We start from the raw sequence: 13,110 nt of genomic DNA on the forward strand, positions 1-13,110 counted from the left end.
TTAATAAATCAGTATTTTTTTTCAAATTCCTGTGTAGCCAATATTTCCATTATATTCTTAAAAGTAACTGAATAAATAATAAAACACAATAAAAATGAAAATAAAACAATAAACAAGGACTTTATAATTAATTTGGTTTTTATACAATATCCTGATATACTTCACTCCAGCAACTTCTTGTTGGGCGTTTCCTACTTTTCAAGCGCCATCTTGTGGTAGCGTTTTACATTACAGTTTACTGTATATTCCAAATAACATCAGCTTTATACTTCGTTAATTTTGATTCCTTGTTTTTCCTTTCAGAACATGCGATTTTTGAATGGGTTAGTAAAGAGTTGTGTATCTCTAAAAATTTAATCTCATATAGCTTGGACATTATTTACTGTAAATTGAAAGGCAAAAGAGCTGTTAATCTTAGTTAAACAGAAGTGAAGCAGAAAAATTGTATCTTCACAATATTCCCCTAAATATGAATCACGCCAGCCAAAACTGTATTGATCTGCACAGTGGCAGGAGGCTACACAGGTAATTAAGTCTTTCTTTTTTGAGCACCCTCACATTATGCCGAAAAATGAGTCTTAAAAATAGGTAGGTCACTGTTAATATTAATAATTTATTTAGTAAAAACAAATGAGACCATGCATTCCAATAAAAAGAAGAACTTTCTCACAAAAATAAAATAAAAAAGCTTGCAGTCCGCCACACTTGTGGGCTGTATTTACTGTATCTGTGCTGAAGAGAAGTGATTGTTTTTCTGGCCGGAGGATAGAATACAGAGCCTCTGCTGGGCCTCACCAGGGATTACTCTCTCCATTCGTCCGTGCGAGGAGCCGCAAGCACAGGTTCCAGAGGCGGGACTACAAACTGGTAAACCTCTATTGAACACGGACAGCCTGTTCTCGCAGTGCCGAAGGAGACCCTCACGGACGCGGAGAGTCTCCCACGCGAAAGGTGCCCCGGGGTGCCGTGGAGAGCGACCCTCACTCCTCCAGGAACCCAGTCGTGCGAGTTTATTCTAAAACTCCTCTTATCCCAGTGTCTTTTTGAAATTCCCAAGGGGAGCTCAAGTTACTTGAGAAGTCATTATTGACACCAGAGAAACAGGAGTTGAGCCAAATTCACGTAAAAATTTCTGACAAACGTTATGTTTATATCAGCATCTTTAGATGCAAATGATTTTCTCCTGAATATGCCAAAGGGCTGGCAGCAATATACGGGGCAGTCAATTCAGAGAAGGGGAAGATACACTACCAAACTGTCATCAGAGTCATTATCACTCTTTATTATTTTGCTAGTGTCCTGATGCAATCCCCAAATTTTTGCTTACAACCTTTGTGCTGTCTAGCAGACGGATAACTTCTGTGATGGGCTGGTTATCACCTTTTCCTTCCTTCTTTTCTTTAGATTGAGAAAGTGCTCATCTTTACATCTTTACATTACTTCGGAATGAATAGACTCGCATGAGGACACTTCTGCTGAGAAGTCTTTACACACCAGGTTGAGTTACATACTAGCACATTTTATATTAATAATATATACTAATTATATCCGTATGTCCTAGTCACACCATGTCAAGATTCTTCTATCTTCTTTCACTCTGTTTCAGCCTGATTATAAGGATCACAAAATGCTGTTGGGTTCATCTGTACTGTGATGCTTAAAAAATGTTCCAAATTACAAAACATCCTTCCAGAACCTTATACCCCTCTCAATACAAAATTTCTAGGTCCTTCTTGAAAATGTTCCGATTTCTAAACAAAGTTAAAGTTTGTTCTTTACTAGCTACATTTATTTGGCAGCTGATAGAGAAGTACAAGGAAGATGATGTGGCGTATTTAGGCTCAGGTGTTCATACATTACAGTCTGGGGTCCAGTAACATCTGGCAGCTTTCACCAGCTTTAAAATTGTTTGCTTTGATGGGTTTCAGCAATGTTTTGTTTGTGGGCAGCTATTGATGTTTTTCTATAATGTTTAAATAATCTTTTAAATGCTCTTACTGTTCAATATTAGTCTGTTTTTCATTTAATATTTCCTTTCCCCACTACATACTCAATAAAAGGCAGATGTTGTATTTCCAGAGTCTAAGGTATATAATCACAAAGCTCCAACTCTCAAGTCATGGGACAGGAAAGTAAATTCTGGTTTAATGACTAATGTGAGGTTTGAAACGAGAGCAACAGTGCATTGCTGTTATATCCGGAGAAAAAGTCCAAAATTATTCATGTAAATATGAGTCAGTGTAGCTGTGTGAGAAACACAGTGTCTGAATTCTGCTTTGTCTATTGTAAGAACTAAAAGGCCTCTTGTTGTGATGGGCCTTCATAGCCCAACATGTAAGGGAGTCAAACTAAAACAGATGCATAGTGGAATATTTTAACATTTTAAATTATTTTCTGAACCAAGAGGCACATAAATTAGAAACCACAAACAGTTATTTTGTGCACTACTGGCGAGCGTGCACTGTACTCTTTGAATGCTATAAAAATAGTTCCATTTATACTGAACTGCAATGAGTATGCCAGATGTGGAGAAAGTAGTATGAACAATATTTCATTACATTTTTTGCTAAATGAGTAGAAAAGAATGCTTATTTGAAAATAATTTCAACAGAACTACAGAAAAAAGTCAGAATAACTTATACAAACAATTCCCCGTAGAAAAGCATGAACCCCATAGGATAACCAAAATGTATAGTAATTCTATTATATGAAAAGCAATAAAGATTTACAATGTATCCTCGAAATTATCATGAGGTCTTGAAATAGCAAAGTAAACGGATACAGCATGACCCACCATGAATGATTGTTTTGTTTAAGAACGTGGGAAGTGACTGTCATCCAGACTTCAATGCCGCTTGTCTACTCAGGGCTAGTTTTTTAATTCTGGCTATAAATTGAGTGCTAGAAGTCACTCTCAATATTGTCTATAAATACAGTCGCTGGTATCACATTTAATAGGGGTCTCATTTAATAGAGCTCATAAAGTAAGTAATTTGACAATTCTTATGAGACTACCATGCATACAGTACAGTATATACAAACCATCACTGTGGAAATAACTGTTAAAAGTGTAATCTTAGCTCTGCAAGTCTATTAACTGAAGAAAAAAGGCTTCACTGTCGCATCGGTCTAAAATAAATTAATTTTTATCCCGTCCATTATAAAGTTGTATATCGTTTCAATAGCTATATTTTTCAAAGAACAGTGCAATGTTGCAAGAAACCATAAAGAAAGGAGAAGCAGACACATTTACAAAAACTATAAAATCATTGGCAATTTTTCTCTTTTCAACTTCAGAGGGAGAATTTATCGGAAGATAAAACAACCCAAAAGAAACACAAATTATTGCTCAGGGTGCATTTATTTTCATACAAAATCACACTACAAAGTTCTAAAAAAACGTTTATTTTTTTTGTAGTTCACTTTGTTGAGGTCTTGCACTTTAAATGCCATTGGTATTCCCTCTGCTGTTGAGATAAGATCCCTAGAGTCTTGAAACAACATCCTGATTTCTATCGGTATGATACTATTCGGCACAACATTCACATGATTCAAATTTCTCTTTTACAGAAACATTAGTATAATATGTTACATTACTTTTATGCCATAACAAAGCCTTGTCGTGTTTCATTTCACAATACTGTAGGTTCATAGTCTCATTTTAATTTCAGTGTTTTACCTATAAGGCCAATAATTACAGGAAAAATACATTCAGTATTTTGAATACTGAAATAGAAAACTGAGTAAAATAAAGACAGCATTTCAACAACTACCATTTTGATCTTCAATTTACTAAATATTTGGAACACATCAAAAAGACTGGAATTTGTCTCAATGGTGTAAAATACAATAGCCAAGGAACAGTCATTATTAACAGCTAACTGGAGTCCTCTTTGCTAATTACCAGTCTATTCTGTTAACAGGAAAACAGAAACACACCAGAACAAACGGTTAACAAGTTCCAAAGATGTCTACTTAGTGTATAAAATATTTTTTCGAAATTAATCCAAAAATGAACTTAATTAACTTTTAAAATATTATAATCAAAATCCACCTTTGGAAATAACTACTGTATTACCTACTAATTACTCAACAATAAAACCATTAAAAAATGCTACCTTCAGAAACAATATTTTCATTTGCATTTATGAGTTCACCCAGTAAAACCGATTCCCCCCAACAGATAGTTCTGTTGTTATTGTCTAATTATTTTTGTAATACAGTAAACACTTCTCCAATTCGAGATTTATCTAAGCAAATTTAATTTACAAACTGAAAAACACCACAAATTGGAGGACGTGGTCAAAGGCAGTCTGTCACTACTTCGCACAGTTCTAGAATCTTCTAGTAATGTCGTCCGCATAGCCGCGCGACCAAGCACCACAACTTACACGGTCTCGTGGCGGTCTGCTGTTCCCGACGGTGAAGTGGTGTTTGGCTTTTTTGACTGTTTTCTTCAAATTTTTGTTTTGGCTGATGGCCTTGCAAGACAGTATGGACTCAGAATGTAAGACACTAGAAAGTGGAAGTGTATTGAAAAAAAAAACTTTTTTATGTTTTTGACATTAGCATGAAAAATAAACATCCTGGATAAGCTGCTTGGAGATGAGTGGCCTTTCTCCATTTTGAATTATTCAAAGGTAAACGTTTTAGGTAAACATCATAGATATAACATCTGTGATATCTATATGTCATAGATGTTTATACTTTTATTGTACTGTAACGCATACGGCCGACATTGCAGGTTGTGCGAGCCGGCTTACCAGCGCGGTGATGTCACCGCCCTTCCTTGTGAATAGCAGGGACCGCAGCTGTTGAGTGACGCCAGAGGTCTGGGTTCGAGTCCCCATTGGTGGGGGGGCCGACCTGAGGCGGCAGTGGCGAGGGCACATATCCACATGAACCCAAGAGCGCTACAGTACTATATTTTAAAATTATTTTCATGAACAGTTAAGTATAGGCAGGACAATTTATTTGTGTGGAGTATTTTGCTATATAAAATGTAGGTATTAAAGGTATGAAAGAGTAACTTTGTTCACATATCCCTATTTATCACATTAGGTATTAAGTTTCTCTAATGTGAATTTGTTAATGAGTTGCTTTGGAGAAACATAACCCCCACATTGGACAAGGGTCAACAGTAGTTATCAACTGATTTCATATTAATGAGGCATTATTATGTGAGGAACAGATGCCTAATAAATACCTATTAACCAACATCACAGTGACCAGTTCCAGTGAATTTAGATCAAACATGTCAACAATTAATAACTGACCCATGTTTAATTGGCAGTCGGGCCCAACTCCGGTCCTCAAGGGCCGCTGTCCAGCACCTTTTATAGGCCTCTTTTAATCTCCAGCTTCTCAAGACCAAGGAATGGCTTCAACTTATAATGAGTTCATGGTAGGTTATTAAGGGCTCATGTGGAATGAAAATGAAGAAGCTTTGTGGCCCTCCAGGACTTGAGTCGTGCACTTCTGCTGTAGTGTCTTTACAGTACATAAAGTATTTGATGTGATTATATAGTGAGTACTCTGTGTAGTTCATTCTGGAAGAGCTGCCAAGTGCCTGTACAGTGAATTAAAACCTGATGTTGATTTAAAGTAGAATTATCGACTTCTGCAGCACACATACGAAGAGCAGGCTTGAATTGCAACACCATTTCTAGGCATTATAAAGGATAGCTGTTATGGCACACTACCTTCAGATTTAATACAAGCCTGGAACTGTTTTTTCCTGCCGTACTATAACTAGATGAATCACAGTGATATGTACAAAGTACAGCTGTCTTGGCTACATATCATGTAATTTCAACACTCCCCACAACAGTCTTAAGCTATACAATATAACTTCACAATTCTATTAAGATGAGTCAACAGTAAATAATGAAGTATCACTGTTAATGTGTCAATAAGTCCTCTTTTTGTGTACTTAATTAATGCTCATGAGGATATCTTAATTTGTAATACTGAACTTGCTCTACACTTGAGTATTGTTAAAATGTGATTTGCATACAAGCCCGAACAAAGGTTCCCTTTACAGACCGTACACAGAAGATCTGTAGTCTTGATAGATGACTAGAAGGCGGTATACCTGTAATGATACCACCAGCAAGTTTTTAATGGCGAAGAAGGCCAGCATCTGATTGATGACTTTGTAGTACGTCATCACCACCAGGCGTACCACGAGGAAGGGGCCGTCGTGAATGAAGAGGCTCTCCACGATGCACCAAATGTCAGTCCTGTGCCTTTGCAGGAGGGAGTCTGGTTGCCCTTCAGTAGTGTCCTCAGGCCTTGATGTCAAGACTGTTATTGACAAAGAGCCACACAGCACACAGAACAATAACACAATGAGCAAATGATTCCTATCCCTTCCCATCCCATCTGCTTTCAACAGCAGTGTAGGAAGAAGAACATTGACAAAAAGGAAGTGGAACATCTGCACTAGAAATGGACTTCTTAACGAAGGCTTCCACCACACTTACCAAGTGTTACTTTTGATCAGGTCTAGTCAGGCTTTAGCATTACCGAGTATTTGTTTTGGATTTACAGAACCTTTTTAGGCTAAAACAGGTCAATGGGATGCTTAAACAGAAGGTGAAATACAGAGTTAATTTCATAGCTTTTGGAGCTATTCACCTCTAGAATGTGAAATTGACATTAGGCCCAGACTTAAATGCATGAGTTTGCCTCAGTTTAGCCTATCTATGAACTATCTATAAAGATCGTTTAGTCTATCTTCACGTCACTCCAGAAGGGTGGAGGTCTGGATGTCTCTTCTGAGGATGTGTAGCCTCAGGGGAAATGAGAATCCATGACCCTGGCACAGTGCTCTCTCAGGGATCGGAGCCTCCACTGACTGCTTATGTGGCACTTGTGCCCAGATAGCATTCTCCTTTCTCTTTCACTAGTACACTAGAGCAACCTGTAACATTTGTTTTTTATAGTGCATTGGGCCATGCGCTCGCGTTCAATCTCTTGTCTGTCTTTTGAAACTGTGCTGCCTCCTGTCTCTCTTTATACATGTCCTTGGGCTCCCACTGCTTGTTCTCAGTTTTCCTTGTCTTCCAATCCCTTACCCTCTGTGCCAGAAAAAGGTGCAGCTCTTTTATTGGTAGTAGTCCTGGCACAGAGGTAGTGCCAGGATTACTATTAACAGAGCTGCACCTTTTTCTCATACACTTTTCACTTCTGAAAATCCTGCTGGCTCAAACTACATTGCTATGAACCACCAAACTGCTCTGCTGCTGACATATTTTACTCCACAAATACTAACATGTCTTGTATCTGCAGTTGTTGTACTTGTACACTATTTCCTATGCAACTTATACATCTTGTTTATTTACAGTGATTATACTGTATATACAATGAGGTGTTAAACTTCTCATAATCCTTGTATAAAGGCAATCAGTCAAATTAAGAAAAAAGAAGTCTAAAAAAAGGCAAATCGGAGACAGACCTGCAAGATGAAGAGGAAATTGTAGCATACTCCATGTCCACACTGCAAGAATCGCATAGACCAAATTGTTGTTGTCCCTGCAGGTAAACAAAGCCCAGTGCTGTGAAAGCATTGTTCATGCTGTGTGATATAAGACAACTTCTTTAAAAAGATATATATATATAGAAAGCAAGATATGAATCTTGAAAAGGACAGTAGCACTGCCGTTTTATTCAAAGCGGACACTCTGTGACTTTTCTAAATACTGAGAGCAGTGTTTTCAGTAACTCACAAAGCTGAAATTGAATGCAATTTAACTTGATCTTTGCGGGTAAGGGATGCTCAAATTAAGATCACAATTTGTGTCTGACCGAACCCTCTCCTCCCTCTGATCCATCTATAATTACAGAAAACAAATGCTGTCAAATCATGTTATGGACACTGTGGTATGAATGTATTTAAACTCACTTGACGTCCGAGAGAGTTTCACTAGTGAATTCGAGGATGTCCGCTGCTATGCCGACAAAGATGAGCAGGAGCTGTGAGAGCTCATCCCGGGTGATGCCTGCTCCAATCGGGAGCAGCCACTTCCCTATGATCAATAGAATGAGCAGGATTTGGTGGAGCGCCAGTGTCCAGGCATCATCGCACAGATTAGACAACTGGGTAGAGTTCTTTAGACAAAGAGAACACACTAATCAACACAAAACTTCCCCAGCCGTAATGTGTATAATAATCAGTTAATCTAATGAGGAATGTGACATCATTGCCAATAAGTATTTCCTGGAATCACTCCACTGAGTTTCTAAAGAAATCCAAGAGATTTGCAATGGTCTAAAAAGCACAATGGACAGACACAAATGATTTTAGTAAGTTCTGTAATGTTTAAATGGGTTTGACAGAATGTGTACACAAAGGCTTGAATACATATTTGCACGTGTTCAGAATCACTGAAACACTTGATAATGTTATGCCAGGGCAACATGTCTCACTACTATTGCAATAAATATTTTTACAAAATGAAAAAAAGAATTGGCAGTCTTGTAACACACACATTGAGGACAGCATTTTTCTTTGGAATTAGAATCAAAACAAATCTTTAGTTCTAGTGAGTCATATATTGACAAGTGTCTAACTTTTTCAGATTTAGTAGCTGTGGATATATTCAGTAGTAATGAATGTCAGATTTGTAGTTGATATTTAAAAATGATATTTCGATAATAATGCATTTCTGAAACGAAGACCTTTTTTACATAATTAGATTTGGATGTTCTCTTCTTTCTTTACCTTCTGCTACGATATTAGTTGTTTGGAGGAGAAATCAGTATCAGTAAAATTGGTGCCTTGATATTTTGGCTTGGTATAGCTTAGTTCCTGCTTGTTTTAACAAATACATTTATCAACAAAATGTCTATAAATAAAGCAGTCAGATGTTTATCTCGAGTCTCTCAGCCTGTCCTCACAGCTCTAATAGCAACTTCTAATTATTTCCATGTGAAATGGGTCTCATCCTGTATACTGGGTGTGTCACTACCCAAGATCCTCAAAACTATCTGAGGATAGACTCATCAGCTGCTTGCTTTTGGTGTACAAACAAACCCAATAGGAGAAAGAGTTACACTTGTCACTATTGGTGCTGTGATAATCTGGAGGAGAAGAGTGGAGAAAAGTGTAATAGGTCTCACAATGTGTAATATGTGTCTCACAGTCTGTCAATCCTCTGAGGTACATGCCTTATGGCATAAAATAAGACTGCTGTGGTGTATTTCACTCTCCAGATGTCTAGCAGCAATCTAGGCCACTGAATATACAGGATAGCCTTCTGGCACAGCAGGCCTATCTGGTGCTTGTGGGGACTTGAATGTGAATGTGAATGTGATGTGTTGAATGTGATGAGCCACATACTGTACACCACATATGTATGATGTCTGATGATAATATAACAAGCTGGAAGATTTTCCTGATTACACATTCATGACAGAACACCAATCTTTTTGCTCTGTACGGAGGATGTGGTAACAATACCACTGCTTGTTTCATGAAATAAAGCTGTTGTCTACAGGGATTCGTTTTTACATAAAATCTTTACATTAAAATAAACATGGTAATAGGAAACAAAATTGGAAATATTAAGCAGGTGTTTGAGTAATGAATTAACATGCATACAAGCAGATGCTACAACATCAAAATCCTTTGTGGAGCCATTTGTTTTTTTCTTTACAGAGAAAAAAGACTAATTTTGCTCCCAATTGATTTGTCTTCGGAGCACCAGCAACCCTTAAAGGTAAATAGTTTAGGTAGGAATAATGTTAGAAAGCTGGCAGCTTTAAGCAGTCCAGTATGTCTTTAGCACCTTTCTCCTCCTTAGGTCTGTTTGATAAATTCAGCCATGAGAAGAGTTTCCAGGTTTTTTAGAGAAACCCACTGGCAAATCAAAATCTAACCAGCAACAACAGAGATGCAGTTTTGATGCAGACTAAACAGCATTACTTTGATGTGCTAATTGCAGTAACCACCCCCTTAAGGCATCTCTAAATATTCTCTAAAACTAGCTAGACCTTCATCCTTTCCTTTTGTATTGGAGTGGTTTCAGCAAGGTAATGTTGTCCTACTGATAAGAGAATGGATACATCAGTACATAGGGTTAACAACTGGTCAACTGTTAACCACTGCAAATAGAACTTCAGCCTGTCAAGATATTCATTCTCAGCTTCTCAGAATGTCAGAATTCAGACTTCCCAGATCTGAAGCAATCCTGAAGATTTACTGTTATTACTATTATATAGTAGTGTTTTGTTAAATCAATAAAAATGATTGCACTTGCCATTCTCAATTCCATTAACTGAAGTGCACAAGCACCATCTTCTGAAATAAGCTACAGTATGTGCTATTAGGGCCATTAGGTCTAGCTTTCACCACATAACACTACAGTCTATACTGCTGTCATCTGATCAATCACACATTGCATTACACCATTGCACACATGAGACCAGATCGCTGTGAAAAGTCCAGACCAACCTGAAATGTTTAACTTGATCCAGAACCTTATTGTACTTTGTGGGTAAATTGTCCACTTCAAGAGTAAATAATTTAAACAGTTTGCCTATTGTGAAAAACTGCATTGCTTATATATTGCTTATATAACCTATAAGGCAGCATAAGTGATTTGACAATATGATTCTTACATTCATGTTATACTATGTTATTAGGGATTAATCACACTAAACCCCTGTTAAAATTAATAGGAAGTTTAATGTATTCAAAATCTGTGGGAGAGTGATTCATTCACCTTTTGTACCTGAATCCTATTATTACATATACTTAGAAGTTGAATTAATCAATCTCTTTCTTCTTAATTATGTTTTTTTCCAGGTACATTCCACAACTTCAGCAATCATTTGACTTAATACATTACTAGTATTTAGAATTAAATCTTTAAGATAAGAATAACAAGCAAGATACATACAATATAAGGTTAAAAAGTCACCTGAAATGTTAAATTTCCACGGCTCCCAATGGGTACAATATCCTTGATGCTCTCATATGAATCCAATTTTTTACACTAGAATAGTAAACCAAATATAATAATTAATAGGAATCAACTGCAAAAAAAATTTCAGAATGAAGACAGAATAAAACACAAACGAAATGTCTCTCTTTATAAATGACAAACTTCTCTTGCAACTTTTTTGAATCATGGACGGGTAGGTAACAAGTTTAGATAGAAAAGTAGCACTTCTCTACGCATAAATGATATACTGTACGGTGTGTTAAAGGTCGTGTATAAAACAGTGCTTTTTACAAACCTACCTTTTGATCTATAACTTTATTTTGATGGGTGTGCAGTTCCAAAATCCAGATGGATGGTATTATACTGACAAGGAACAGCAAGATAGCTGGAGAAAACCTGTTTCAACACAATGGGTAATCGTAAACTTGGATTACAGAGCACATAGAGCACAAAAGAACCACTAATCAAAGAAGGACAGAAACTTCATATGGAACTGATTAAGAAGAGTGAATCTGGCGAGCACAAAACTGCAAGAATTAGTTTAAGCTGCAGCGTTTAAAATGTTTGAACAGGTAGTGTATCTTCGTGACTCATTCAAAAATAAACCTTCACCAGGGTATGGGCATACAATAAGAATTAATGCAAAAAATGAGAGCAATGTGACGTTGTTTTTTTTACATTTGATGTCTTCGCAGGTTCCACATCCTGGGTTTTGGAGAAAACCGGATATTTTGAGAAGTAGGTTTTGATGTGGATACAGTTTGTCAGAGTAACTCCAGTCTGTATCCTGTCTGCAACCCCCTCCGCCCCCCCGACCCTGGAATTCAAATGTTTCTGTGAGAAAATTATTTTTTTTAAAACGGGTAGTTTTAAAAGAAAATACAAAATAAACATCCAATAATCTTTCAATATAACTAACAGCAACTATCAGTCATACTGTAAAGGTCAATTTGATGCTTAATCAATTTAAAAACACTGTATGCCTTATGCAATTAATTTTACACAAAGAGCATACACTTTTTTAACAGGACGTGTTACTATTGTCTATTTAGTATCCATCCACAGTCTCTACAAATCATGTCGTTTTATGAAGAAGCTATAAAATCAGTGCGTTCTGTGTCATTTACCACTCGACGAAAATAATTTTTGTCTCCAGTCATCTTACCATTTGTAATCTTTCCCTTTTCTTCTTTTCAGAGTGTAAATCATCTCAGCGACGAGGGGCAGGTATAGGATGGTCAGTAACCAATACAACTTATTTTGTTTCACTTCAGTCACTCTCCAAACTCCGATGAGAGAGAGAAGGATGAAAAAGAATCTGGTGACCACGGCACACACGAACTTCACAAAAATCATGGTTTCTGTGCAAGGATTTCTTTAAAAACTTGGGAAATAATCGATAAAGCCGGTAGTCTTCAGGTTAAAGCCTTTTTCCCAGATTCATTTCATCCGTAGTGCAGAACTGGCGAAAGACGGACCTGACTCATAAGCGCCGCCTTTTAAAAAGTTTTAATCGTTCAAAGTGGGTGGGCTTTGCTTTCCTGCTTTTCCTGGGTCGTACATCCTTAAAAGCTTCCTTCAGAGTTGGAAGTCGTGTCCGTTTAAAGTACTGTACAGTAGCTTATTGTCACCTCTCTGGGGATCTCTGTAACAATTTCAGGCTGGATCACAGACACTGTATTTGACCATGACTATAGAAAAGATTAACTTCGTGAGATATTTTAATAGCTTCTTCTTTTGGAATTACTTTAGGATATTAAGCCTGTTGTTTTAATTATAGACTGACTTCCTCTTGTTTGTAAACTATTTTGGCAACAAAATACAGTTTGCTAGTCAGTGGCAAATTACATCAACATATGGCTTTGAATTTACATGGCAATTTAATATTTTTCCATATAAATATTTAAGTATCTAATTAAAATGTGCTGTTTATTTCAACAATTCCCCCCTTTCATCCTTTCGTTGTCGAAATCAAATTTAAGTGAACTTTACTGACAGTATTGGAATATATATTGTAAATGGCAAACTATTATCAAATTATTTTGCTGTCACTGCAAGAACTGGGAAGATACTTTACACAATCAGTCGCCAAATTATTTAAATGAACAATCCACAATTCTAATGCAGTTACATCTGAAGAAAAAAAACAAATCACACGTAG

The 13,110-nt window shown here is 36.9% G+C and overlaps 1 protein-coding gene across 2 annotated transcripts; it reads right to left on the reverse strand.

Annotated features, from left to right (window-relative positions):
* Positions 1-3,342: 3,342 nt before the first annotated feature.
* On the reverse strand, positions 3,343-12,424 carry tmem26b (transmembrane protein 26b). Of its 2 annotated transcripts, none has more exons than XM_015346548.2 (6): positions 12,115-12,424; positions 11,249-11,345; positions 10,926-11,000; positions 7,907-8,112; positions 7,460-7,536; positions 3,343-6,306 (listed from the first exon to the last, which is right to left on the reverse strand). In XM_015346548.2, the coding sequence occupies exons 1-6, from the start codon at positions 12,303-12,305 to the stop codon at positions 6,038-6,040; spliced, it is 915 nt and encodes a 304-aa protein (XP_015202034.1). In that variant the 5' UTR covers positions 12,306-12,424; the 3' UTR covers positions 3,343-6,037. The 2 variants fall into 2 exon arrangements, with proteins under 2 accessions (XP_015202034.1, XP_069045067.1); XM_069188966.1 differs by having other exon boundaries at positions 6,072-6,293.
* Positions 12,425-13,110: the final 686 nt, after the last annotated feature.

The sequence above is a fragment of the Lepisosteus oculatus genome, chromosome 4, assembly GCF_040954835.1.
Source record: "Lepisosteus oculatus isolate fLepOcu1 chromosome 4, fLepOcu1.hap2, whole genome shotgun sequence".
Taxonomy (NCBI): Eukaryota; Metazoa; Chordata; class Actinopteri; order Semionotiformes; family Lepisosteidae; genus Lepisosteus; species Lepisosteus oculatus.

Excerpts from the sequence above, each read along its gene's own strand:
- tmem26b (XM_015346548.2), bottom strand. The coding sequence starts at position 12,305 with ATGATTTTTGTGAAGTTCGTGTGTGCCGTGGTCACCAGATTCTTTTTC. Across the intron at positions 11,001-11,248 it reads ATAAAGTTATAGATCAAAAG|TGTAAAAAATTGGATTCATA; the intron begins GTAGGTTTGTAA and ends TTACTATTCTAG. Across the intron at positions 6,307-7,459 it reads ATTTCCTCTTCATCTTGCAG|TCTTGACATCAAGGCCTGAG; the intron begins GTCTGTCTCCGA and ends TGTCAATAACAG.